The following is a 12,533-nucleotide window of genomic DNA, read 5'->3' on the forward strand; positions in this document are numbered from 1 at the left end:
TCCTTATGTCTGTCAGTCAGTCAGTCAGTGGGTCAGCTCAGTGAGAGTTCACTGATACATTCCTGGGTCAGAGGACATCATGTGTGTGTGTGTGTAAAACTGCTACACTGGTGTCTTTCATTCCTGAGGCATCACAGACCATCTTTGTTTCGGTCACACACACACACACACGCACGCACGAGGTTTAATTATTTTAACTGAGAAAAAGCAGATACTATCCATGACCAGCTAAACATTACGACCCGTCTCACACAGTCTCAACCCATCTCACACAACACACACGCCTCAGGGAACTAGCTACAGTACATTGTCTGTCTCTCGACTACTCTTTTACCAGTTAACTTCACCCACACACCCAATGGTCAGAAGTAATGGCAGTCCTATAGGGATAGGGTGTTATAGGGACACACTCCCACTGGGTTGTGACCTCACATCTCAGATAGTTCTGCTCTAGATGGTCACTATTATAGGAGCATTATCTCTACATTATTATTAGTGCTTCATTCAGCGGTGGTTACGGATAATGCATGTTCATTATTATAGAAGCATTATCTCGACATTATTATTAGTGCTTCATTCTGCGGTGGTTACGGATAATGCATGTTCATTATTATAGAAGCATTATCTCTACATTATTATAGTGCTTCATTCTGCGGTGGTTACGGATAATGCATGTTCATTATTATAGAAGCATTATCTCTACATTATTATAGTGCTTCATTCTGCGGTGGTTACGGATAATGCATGTTCATTATTATAGAAGCATTATCTCTACATTATTATTAGTGCTTCATTCTGCGGTGGTTACGGATAATGCATGTTCATTATTATAGAAGCATTATCTCTACATTATTATAGTGCTTCATTCTGCGGTGGTTACGGATAATGCATGTTCATTATTATAGAAGCATTATCTCTACATTATTATAGTGCTTCATTCTGCGGTGGTTACTGATAATTAGAGCCGTCCCCTACTACTTTGTAAGCTTTTGGTCTACATTTTTTTGAGTGTATTCTTCCATATACACTATTTTATTTTTTTCACCTTTATTTAACCAGGTAAGCCAGTTGAGAACAGGTTCTCATTTACAACTGCGACCTGGCCAAGATAAAGCAAAGTAGTGCAATAAAAACAACAGAGTTACATATGGGGAAAAAAAAAAAACATAAAGTCAGAAATACAACAGAAAATATATATACAGTGTGTGCAAATGTAGCAAGTTATGGAGGTAAGGCAATAAATAGGCTATAGTGCAGAATAATTACAATAGTATTAACACTGGAATGCTAGATGTGCAAGAGATTATGTGCAAATAGAGATACTGGGGTGCAAAAGAGCAAAATAAATAACAATATAGGGATGAGGTAGTTGGGTGGGCTAATTTCGGATGGGCTGTGTACAGGTGCAGTGATCGGTAAGGTGCTCTGACAACTGATGCTTAAAGTTATTGAGGGAGATAAGAGTCTCCAGCTTCAGAGATTTTTGCAATTCGTTCCAGTCATTGGCAGCAGAGAACTGGAAGGAATGGCGGCCAAAGGAGGTGTTGGCTTTGGGAATGACCAGTGAGATATACCTGCTGGAGCGCAGACTACGGGTGGGTGCTGCTATGGTGACCAATGAGCTAAGATAAGGCGGGGATTTGCCTAGCAGTGATTTATAGATGGCCTGGAGCCAGTGGGTTTGACGACGAACATGTAGTGAGGACCAGCCAACAAGAGCGTACAGGTCACAGTGGTGGGTAGTGTATGGGGCTTTGGAGACAAAACGGATGGCACTGTGATAGACTACATCCAATTTGCTGAGTAGAGTGTTGGAGGCTATTTTGTAAATTACATCGCCGAAGTCAAGGATCGGTAGGATAGTCAGTTTTACGAGGGCATGTTTGGCAGCATGAGTGAAGGAGGCTTTGTTGCGAAATAGGAAGCCGATTCTAGATTTAACTTTGGATTGGAGATTCTTTATGTGAGTCTGGAAGTTGAGTTTACAGTCTAACCAGACACCTAGATATTTGTAGTTGTCCACATACTCTAGGTCAGACCCGTCGAGAGTGGTGATTCTAGTCGGGTGGGCGGGTGCTAGCAGCGTTCGATTGAAAAGCATGCATTTAGTTTTACTAGTGTTTAAGAGCAGTTGAAGGCTACTGAAGGATTGTTGTATGGCATTGAAGCTCGTTTGGAGGTTTGTTAACACAGTGTCCAATGAAGGGCCAGATGTATACAAAATGGTGTCGTCTGCGTAGAGGTGGATCTGAGAGTCACCAGCAGCAAGAGCGACGTCATTGATATACACAGAGAAAAGAGTCGGCCCAAGAATTGAACCCTGTGGCACCCCCATAGAGACTGCCATAGGTCCAGACAACAGGCCCTCCGATTTGACACACTGAACTCTATCTGAGAAGTAGTTGGTGAACCAGGCGAGGCAGATAGGGGTAGCGACAATTTCAGCGGCTAGTTTTAGAAAGAAAGGGTCCAGATTGTCTAGCCCAGCTGATTTGTAGGGGTCCAGATTTTGCAGCGCTTTCAAAACATCAGCTGTCTGAATTTGTGTGAAGGAGAAGCGGGGGGGGCATGGGCAAGTTGCAGCAGAGGGTGCAGAGTTGGTGGCCGGGTTAGTGGTAGCCAGATGGAAAGCATGGCCAGCTGTAGCAAAATGCTTGTTGAAATTCTCGATTATTGTAGATTTATCGGTGGTGATAGTGTTTCCTAGCCTCAGTGCAGTGGGCAGCTGGGAGGAAGTGCTCTTATTCTCCATGGACTTTACCGTGTCCCAAAACTTTTTGGAGTTAGTGCTACAGGATGCAAATTTCTGTTTGAAAAAGTTAGCCTTTGCTTTCCTGACTGCTTGTGTATATTGGTTCCTAACTTCCCTGAAAAGTTGCATATCGCGGGGGCTATTTGATGCTAATGCTGTACGCCACAGGATGTTTTTGTGCTGGTCAAGGGCAGTCAAGTCTGAGGAGAACCAGGGGCTATATCGGTTCTTAGTTCTGTATTTTTTGAATGGGGCATGTTTATTTAAGATTGAGAGGAAATTACTTTTAAGGAACAACCAGGCATCCTCTACTGACGGAATGAGATCTATATCCATCCAGGATACCTGGGCCAGGTCAATTAGGAAGGCCTCCTCGCTAAAGTGTTTTAGGGAGCGTTTGACAGTGATGAGGGGTGGTCGTTTGACCGCGGACCCGTTACGGACGCAGGCAATAAGGCAGTGATCGCTGAGATCCTGGTTGAAGACAGCTGAGGTGTATTTAGAGGGTATGTTAGTCAGGATGATATCTATGAGGGTACCCATGTTTACGGATGTAGGGTTGTACCTGGTAGGTTCGTTGATAATTTGCGTGAGGTTGAGGGCATCTAGCTTGGATTGTAGGATGGCTGGGGTATTAAGCATATCCCAATTTAGGTCACCAAGCAGTACAAACTCTGAGGATAAATGGGGGGCAATCAATTCACATATGGTGTCCAGGGCACAGCTGGGGGCTGAGGGGGGTCTGTAGCAAGTGGCAACAGTGAGAGACTTATTTCTGGAAAGGTGGATTTTTAGAAGTAGAAGCTCAAACTGTTTGGGCACAGACCTGGATAGTATGATAGAGCTCTGCAGGCTATCTCTACAGTATATTGCAACTCCACCCCCTTTGGCAGTTCTATCTAGACGGAAAGTGTTATAGTTGGGGATGGAAATTTCAGAATTTTTGGTGGCCTTCCTGAGCCAGGATTCAGACACTGCTAGAACATCAGGGTTGGCAGAGTGTGCTAACGCAGTGAATAACTCAAACTTAGGAAGTAGACTTCTGATATTTATGTGCAAGAAACCAAGACTTTTGCGATTACAGAAGTCATCAAATGATAGCGCATGGGGAGTAGGAGTGATACTGAGGGCTGCAGGGCCTGGGTTAGCCTCTACATCACCAGAGGAACAGAGGAGGACTAGAATAAGGATACGGCTAAAGGCTTTAAGAACTGGTCTTCTAGTGCGTTGGGTACATAGAATAAAGGGGGCAGATTTCCGGGTGTTATAGAAAAGATTCAGGGCATTATGTACAGACAAGGATATGGAAGGATATGAGTAAAGTGGAGGTAAACCTGAGCGTTGGGTAACAATGAAAGAGATAGTATCTCTAGAGGCATAAATTGAGTCGGTCTGTGAGTGTATGGGGGGAGGGACAAAATAGCTATCTAAGGCAGGTTTAGCTAGGCTGGGGGGTCTACAGTGATATAGTACAATTAGAAATAACCGAAACAACAATAAACTAACCATGTTTGGGCTGAGGCTAAACATAAACAGGATGTAGTACCGTAAAAAGGAACAGTCCAGCAGATATCAGCTGTATAGCTGAGTTATCATAAGGTCCGGTGGTGAAGTACTAGTGAGTAAGAGGCTACAGCTAGCGGGCCAGGGCTAGCAGATGGATGGAATCTTCGTGGTTAACGTCGTAACCACATCAGACTATTTCGTCGGCAGACCAGTCGTGTAGGATCGGCGGGGCTCCGTGTCAATACTAGGTGGTCCCGTCCGGTTGACAGAGAGGTAGATAGCCGGGAGATGGGCCTAGCTCAGGATAATTAGCCAGACCACAGCGTCCGTTTTGTTGTAGCTAGCTGGTAGCGACGAATCCGGAGTTAAAGGTCCAGTGATTCAGTGATTCCAGCGGAAAAACTGATATGTTCTGGGTCGATAACGCGCTGTGCAGACTGGCCGAATATCCGGTGATCAATGTCCAGTGATTAAAATTAATCCCGCAGAAAAAAATCCAATGTTCTGGGTGAAACACCGCTAGCTAAGGCTAATAGCAAGTAGCTAGTTAGCTGGCTAGCTGGCTAGCTGGCTAGCTAGTTTCACTGGAGATTCTAGATAAAAGGTAAGTCAATAATAGAATCCGTTCCACATTGAGTGAGGCGGGTTGCAGGAAAGTATATTTTGTGGTCAAAAGTTTTAGAACACCTACTCATTCAAGGGTTTTTCTTTATTTTTTTACAGGACATTGACCCAACACACCTCCAGGCTGTGTAAGGGCTATTTTACCAAGAAGGAGAGTGATGGAGTGCTGCATCAGATGACCTGGCCTCCACAATCCCCCAAACTCAACCCAATTGAGATGGTTTGGGATGAGTCGGACCGCAGAGTGAAGGAAAAAAGCAGCCAACAAGTGCTCAGCATATGTGGGAACGCCTTCAAGACTGTTGGAAAAGCATTCCAGGTGAAGCTGGTTGAGAGAATGCCAAGAGTGCGCAAAGCTGTCATCAAGGCAAAGGGTGGCTATTTGAAGAATCTCAAATATAACATGTATTTTGATTTGTTTAACACTTTTTTGGTCACTACTAAATAGTAAAAATAAAGAAAAACCCTTGAATGAGTAGGTGTTCTAAAACTTTTGACTGGTAGTGATTTTGGGGGGGGGTTGTATCATTTGATTTACACAACATGCCTACCACTTAAAAGATGCAAAATATTTTTACTTGTGAAACAAACAAGAAATAAGACAACAAAAACTTGAGCATGCATAACTATTCACCCCCCCCCCAAAGTCAATACTTTGTAGAGCCACCTTTTGCAGCAATTACAGCTGCAAGTCCCTTGGGGCATGTCTCTATAAGCTTGGCACATCTAGCCACTGGGAGTTTTGCCAATTTTTCAAGGCAAAACTGCTCCAGCTCCTTCAAGTTGGATGGGTTCCGCTGGTGTACAGCAATCTTTAAGTCATACCACAGATTCTCAGTTGGATTGAGGTCTGGGCTTTGACTAGGCCATTCCAAGACATTTAAATGTTTCCCCTTAAACCACTCGATTGTTGCTTTAGAAGTATGCTTAGGGTCAATGTCCTGCTGGAAGGTGAACGTCCGTCCCAGTCTGAAATCTCTGGAAGACTGAAACAGGTTTCCCTCAAGAATTTCCCTGTATTTAGCGCCATCCATCATTCCTTCAATTCTGACCAGTTTCCCAGTAGCTGCCGATGAAAAACATCCCCCAGCATGATGCTGCCACCACCATGCTTCACTGTGGGGATGGTGTTCTCGGGGTGATGAGAGGTGTTGGGTTTGCGCCAGACATAGCGTTTTCCTTGATGGCCAAAAAGCTCAATTTTAGTCTCATCTGACCAGAGTACCTTCTTCCATATGTTTGGGTAGTCTCCCACATGGCTTTTGGCAAACACCAAACGTTTGCTTATTTTTTTCTTTAAGCAATGTATTTTCTGGCCACTCTTCCGTAAAGCCCAGCTCTGTGGAGTGTACGGCTTAAAGTGGTCCTATGGACAGATACTCCAATCTCCGCTGTGGAGCTTTGCAGCTCCTTCAGGGTTATCTTTGGTCTCTTTGTTGCCTCTCTGATTAATGCCCTCCTTGCCTGGTCCGTGAGTTTTGGTGGGCGGCCCTCTCTTGGCAGATTTGTTGTGGTGCCATATTCTTTCCATTTTTTAATAATGGATTTAATGGTGCTCCGTGGGATGTTCAAAGTTTTCTGATATTTTTTTATAACCCAACCCTGATCTGTACTTCTCCACAACTTTGTCCCTGACCTGTTTGGAGAGCTCCTTGGTCTTCATGGTGTCGCTTGCTTGGTGGTGCCCCTTGCTTAGTGGTGTTGCAGACTCTGGGACGTTTCAGAACAGGTGTATATATACTGAGATCATGTGACACTTAGATTGCACACAAGTGGACTTTATTTAACAAATTATGTGACTTATGAAGGTAATTGGTTGCACCAGATCTTATTTAGGGGCTTCATAGCAAAGAGGGTGAGAATACATATGCACACACCACTTTTCCGTTATTTATTTTTTAGAATTTGGGACTATTTTGTTTATGTCCATTACTTGAAATCCAAATAAAAATCCATTTAAATTACAGGTTGTAATGCAACAAAATAGGAAAAACGCCAAGGGGGATGAATACTTTTGCAAGGCACTGTACATACATACTCCGGATTCTGACATTGCGCATCCTAATATTTATATATTTCTTAATTCCATTATTTTAGATGTGTGTAATTTTGCGATTGTTAGATATTACTGCACTGTTGGAGCTAGGAACACAAGCATTTCGCTACACCCGCGATAACATCTGCTAAATATGTGTATGCGACCAATACAATGTGATTTGGTTTTACTCCCTCTATTTAGCACATGGCCTCATATGTGAATCCTTAAAGAGATGGGCGGGGCTAAGGCTTAAGAGGGGGTGAACGATGCTGAATGGGTGTAGACAAAGAGCAGCTCTCCAGTAGGTGTACCAAAACATTCAAGGACTATTTTCTCAAAAGTGGGGTTACAAGTTTTTCAACATTCAAAGCAGAATTACTTTCCCATTGTTCTTCAACTGTATTGTATGATATACCATTTTCAAGCTCTCAGTCTCTACTTGTATCCTGAAAAACATCCCCCTAGCAATGATGCTGCCACCACCATGCTTCTCCGTAGGTATGGTGCCTGGTTTCCTCCAGATGTGACGCTTGGCATTCAGGCCGAAGAGTTCAATCTTGGTTTCATCAGACCAGAGAATCTTGTTTCTCATAGTCAGAGTCCTTTAGGTGCATTTTGGCAAACTCCAAGCGGGCTGTCATGTTCCTTTTGCTGAGGAGTGGCTTCTGTCTGGCCACTCTACCATAAAGGCCTGATTGGTGGAGTGCTGCAGAGATGGTTGTCCTTCTGGAAGGTTCTCCCATCTACATAGAGGAACTCTGGAGCTCTGTCAGAGTGACCATCAGGTTCTTGGTCACCTCCCTGACCAAGGCCCTTCTCCCCCAATTGCTCAGTTTGGCCGGGCAGCCAGCTCTAGGAAGAGTCTTGGTGGTTCCAAACTTCTCCCATTTAAGAATGTTCTTGGGGACCTTTAATACTGCAGAAATGTTTTGGTACCCTTCCCCAGATCTGTGCCTCAACACAATCCTGTCTCGGAGCTCTACGGACAATTCCTTCGACCTCATGGCTTGTTTTTTTCTCTGACATGCACAGTCAATAACATAATAATAATTTATAATATGCCATTTAGCAGACGCTTTTATCCAAAGCGACTTATAGTCATGTGCGCATACATTTTTACGTATGGGTGGTCCCGGGGATCGAACCCACTACCCTGGCGTTACAAGCGTCATGCTCTACCAATTGATCTACAGAGGACCACAAAAATGGTCAACTGTGGGACCTTACATAGACAGGTGTGTGCCTTTTCAAATCATGTCCAATCAATTGAATTTACCACAGCTGGACTCCAATCAAGTTGTAGAAACATCTCAAGGACGATCAATGGAAACAGGATGCACCTGAGCTCAATTTCGAGTATTATAGCAAAGGGTCTGAATACTTATGTAAATAAGGTCTCTATTTTTTTTATTTTATTAACTTTGCCAAAAAATTCGAAATACCTGTTTTCACTTTGCCATTATGGGGTATTGTGTTTAGATTGATGAGATTTGTTTAGTTTTTTTTAATCCATTTTAGAATAAGGCTGTAACGTAACAAAATGTGGAAAAGGGGGCTGAATACTTTCCGAATGCACTGTAAGCACACACACACACACACACACACACACACACACACACACACACACACACACACACACCACACACACACTTTCACCCTCATCAGACACGGCTGATAATCTGTTCTTTGATTTATTCTTATTATAATCACTGAGTGGACAAAACATTAGGAACACCAGCTCTTTCCATGACAGACTGAGCAGGTGAATCCAGGTGAAAGCTATGATCCCTTATTGTTGTCACTTGTTAAATCCACTTCAAAAATCGGTGTAGATGAAGGGGGAGGAGACAGGTTAAAGAAGGATTTTTAAGCCTTGAGACAATTGAGACATGGATTGTGTTATGTGTGCCATTCAGAGGGTGAGTGGGCAAGACAAAATATTTAAGTGCTTTTCAACGGGGTATGGTATTATAACGCTGCTGGGTTTTTCCACGTTCAACAGTTTCCCGTGTGTAACAAGAATGTTCAACCACCCAAAGGACATTCAGCCAACTTGACACAACTGTGGGAAGCATTGGAGTCAACATGGGGCCGGCATCTCTGTGGAACACTTTTTGACATCATCTACTGTCTGTCTCTCCCTCCCTCCATCCAGCCAGTCTACTGTCTGTCTCTCCCTCCCTCCATCCAGCCAGTCTACTGTCTCTCTCTCCCTCCATCCAGCCAGTCTACTGTCTGTCTCTCCCTCCATCCAGCCAGTCTACTGTCTCTCTCTCTCTCCCTCCATCCAGCCAGTCTACTGTCTCTCTCTCTCTCCCTCCATCCAGCCAGTCTACTGTCTGTCTCTCCCTCCATCCAGCCAGTCTACTGTCTGTCTCTCCCTCCATCCAGCCAGTCTACTGTCTCTCTCTCCCTCCATCCAGCCAGTCTACTGTCTCTCTCTCCCTCCATCCAGCCAGTCTACTGTCTGTCTCTCCCCCCCTCCATCCCTCCATCCAGCAGGTCTTTGTGCTATGGTCTTTCTGTGGAGGCATGTCTGTATTCAGACAATAGATCCACAGGTCACCCTCTCTCTCTATCCCCCCCCCTCTCTCTCTATCCCCCCCCCCTCTCTCTCTATCCCCCCCCCCCCCTCTCTCTCTATCCCCCCCCCCCCTCTCTCTCTATCCCCCCCCCCTCTCTCTCTATCCCCCCCCCCTCTCTCTCTATCCCCCCCCCCTCTCTCTCTATCCCCCCCCCTCTCTCTCTATCCCCCCCCCCCTCTCTCTCTATCCCCCCCCCCTCTCTCTCTCTATCCCCCCCCCTCTCTCTCTATCCCCCCCCCCCTCTCTCTCTATCCCCCCCCCCTCTCTCTCTATCCCCCCCCCCTCTCTCTCTATCCCCCCCCCCTCTCTCTCTATCCCCCCCCCTCTCTCTCTATCCCCCCCCCCCTCTCTCTCTATCCCCCCTCTCTCTCTCTCTGAAGTTCCTATGCTAAGAATAGAATGTGGGTCATTGCCAGCTCAGAACACACACACAGCTCAGAACCCAAATGTAGCTCTAAACTGAAAACACCTACGAGGTTACATGTAATGCAACAGAATGGCGTTGAATGTATGGCGTGTCATTGATTGATTTTAACAGCTTCAATTTGATTAGAAGCTTCTGTTTAGGACTATGAAAAGCCTAGTTTACCTAGGCTATCCCTAGGATATATGACTGACTTAACTGCAACAACAAAAAAATATATCCTGTTGTTTTAACGGTAACGTATTGGCAGCCAGTTACCAGTTAAATACTGTAAAATAAAAGTACAATATGTTACCGTAAATTCCAAAGAAACTGTTAAACCAAAGTTTATTTGGAATTTACGGTAATATACTCTGTACCTTACAGGTAACTGGCTGCCAGTAGGTTATCATAAAGAAAACTGGATTATTATTTTTTTACAGTGTACAGTCCCAATGGAAAATATAGTAGTTGAGTTAGGCTATACAGGCCTAATAAAAAGGTAATGTTATGCTATTTTATGTTGTGATATGATATGCTATGTTATGATATACTATGTTATGTTGTGATATGATATACTATGTTATATACTATGTTATGTTGTGATATGCTATGTTATGATATGCTATGTTACGTTGTGATATGATATACTATGTTATATACTATGTTATGTTGTGATATGCTATGTTATGATATGCTATGCTATGTTGTGATATGATATACTATGTTATATACTATGTTATGTTGTGATATGCTATGTTATGATATGCTATGCTATGTTGTGATATGATATGCTATGTTATGGTAGGTACAGGATGGCAACAACAACTGCCCGAGTTACACCAGGAACGCACAATCCCTCCATCAGTGCTCAGACTGTCCGCAATAGGCTGAGAGAGGCTGGACTGAGGGCTTGTAGGCCTGTTGTATGACAATGCCACCAGCCATACTGCTCGTTCTGTGCGTGATTTCCTGTAAGACAGGAATGTCAGTGTTCTGCCATGGCCAGCGAAGAGCCCGGATCTCAATCCCATTGAGCACGTCTGGGACCTGTTGGATCGGAGGGTGACGGCTAGGGCCATTCCCCCCCAGAAATGTCCGGGAACTTAAAGGTGCTTTGGTGGAAGAGTGGGGTAACATCTCACAGCAAGGAATCTGGTGCAGTCCATGAGGAGGAGATGCACTGCAGTACTTAATGCAGCTGCTGGCCACACCAGATACTGACTGTTACTTTTGATTTTGACCCCTCCTTTGTTCAGGGACATATTATTGCATTTCTGTTAGTCACATGTCTGTGGAACTTGTTCAGTTTATGTCTCAGTTGTTGAATCTTGTTATGTTCATACAAATATTTACACATGTTAAGTTTGCTGAAAATAAACGCAGTTGACAGTGAGAGGACGTTTCTTTTTTTGCTGAGTTTATGTTATGTTGTGATATGATATACTATGTTATGTTGTGATCTGATATGTTATGCTATACTTTTTATGTTATGTTGTGATATGATATACTATGTTATGTTGTGCTACGATATACTATGTTATGTTATGTTATAATGATACTGATGTTTAGTCAGCCTATTCCTGAGCACACCATTTTTTTTCTACTTTAAAATAAAATACCATCTTTAAGTTAACCCATTATTGGACCTCAAGGGCCTCTTAACCGTAATCGATGCGATTAGTTCAGTACAGTAGCCCTTCAGTAGAGGTTCCCAACCTTTTCCCGTTACTGTACCACCAACTGAATTTTGCTAGGCCTGGAGTACCCCTGAAGTACCGCCTCATTTGCATTTTACCAGTAGGTCTTTGGTCTCATGAGTCTTCTCAAGTAGCCCCTGTGGATAGGCCAAGTACCCTGGTTGGGAACCACTGCCCTATTCCCTAGTGTACTACTTTTGACCATAGCCCTTATAGTACCTGGTCAACACAATATGGTGCCATTTGCAACATAACCTAATATTATTTATTGTCGGCATCTCACCTCACAGTTGTAAAGATCCGTTAGCTGGTCGATTATCCATTCCTCCAGATTTAGTCTCTTTCTTAGTTCTTTTCGGTCATATTTGACGGTTACTCGCCCTTGCTTCCGAACAGGGGTCTCCGGTTCTTCGGTTGAACCGGTGGCTACCGTCTGGAAATATACCCGGGGTTGAGGGCTCGTCTCTGGGCTGGTAACCGCAGCCATTGTCGGTCCGCTGAGGAAAATCCTGGAAGTTCTGTTGGTAGTGCGAATTTCAGACGCGTTGTTTAGTATTGTTGGTGGTTGCTGAAGCAGCAGTGATTCTCATAAGGAGTAGCTAGAAAATTCAAGTATATTACTGCTATTGTTCCCTTCTTGCAAAAAAGAGCATGGCATTAGGTTCACTTTGTGGTTTCCAAATCACCAAATGACCTTAAAAAAATAGGTTCTAGAATTGGCTATTTAGGCTATTAGAATTCAGCGTATAAAAATAAAGGTATAGGATAACCGACAAACCAGCAGCAGCGTCTACACTTATTTTAAGCACAAAGAGAAAATCTTCCGTGTGGCTCTCCTCTCTCTGTCCTCGTGCTGTTGTAACGTAAAAGCGGTGGACTTTTCCGTGTTCTACGGAACACCTAACGTTACGTAGACAAAATAAAT

The 12,533-nt window shown here is 43.9% G+C and overlaps 1 protein-coding gene across 1 annotated transcript in view; it reads right to left on the reverse strand.

Moving 5' to 3' along the window:
• ppp1r14bb (protein phosphatase 1, regulatory (inhibitor) subunit 14Bb) overlaps positions 1 to 12,203 on the reverse strand; it is a 37,412-nt gene extending 25,209 nt beyond the window's left edge. Inside the window, exon 1 of the mRNA XM_084194655.1 lies at positions 11,892 to 12,203. Coding sequence (XP_084050781.1) covers positions 11,892 to 12,095 — 204 coding nt within the window. The 5' untranslated portion in view covers positions 12,096 to 12,203. The remainder of the gene's footprint in view (positions 1 to 11,891) is intronic.
• Positions 12,204 to 12,533: the final 330 nt, after the last annotated feature.

Source organism: Coregonus lavaretus, assembly GCF_964263955.1.
Source record: "Coregonus lavaretus genome assembly, contig: HAP1_SCAFFOLD_3512, whole genome shotgun sequence".
Classification (NCBI taxonomy): Eukaryota; Metazoa; Chordata; class Actinopteri; order Salmoniformes; family Salmonidae; genus Coregonus; species Coregonus lavaretus.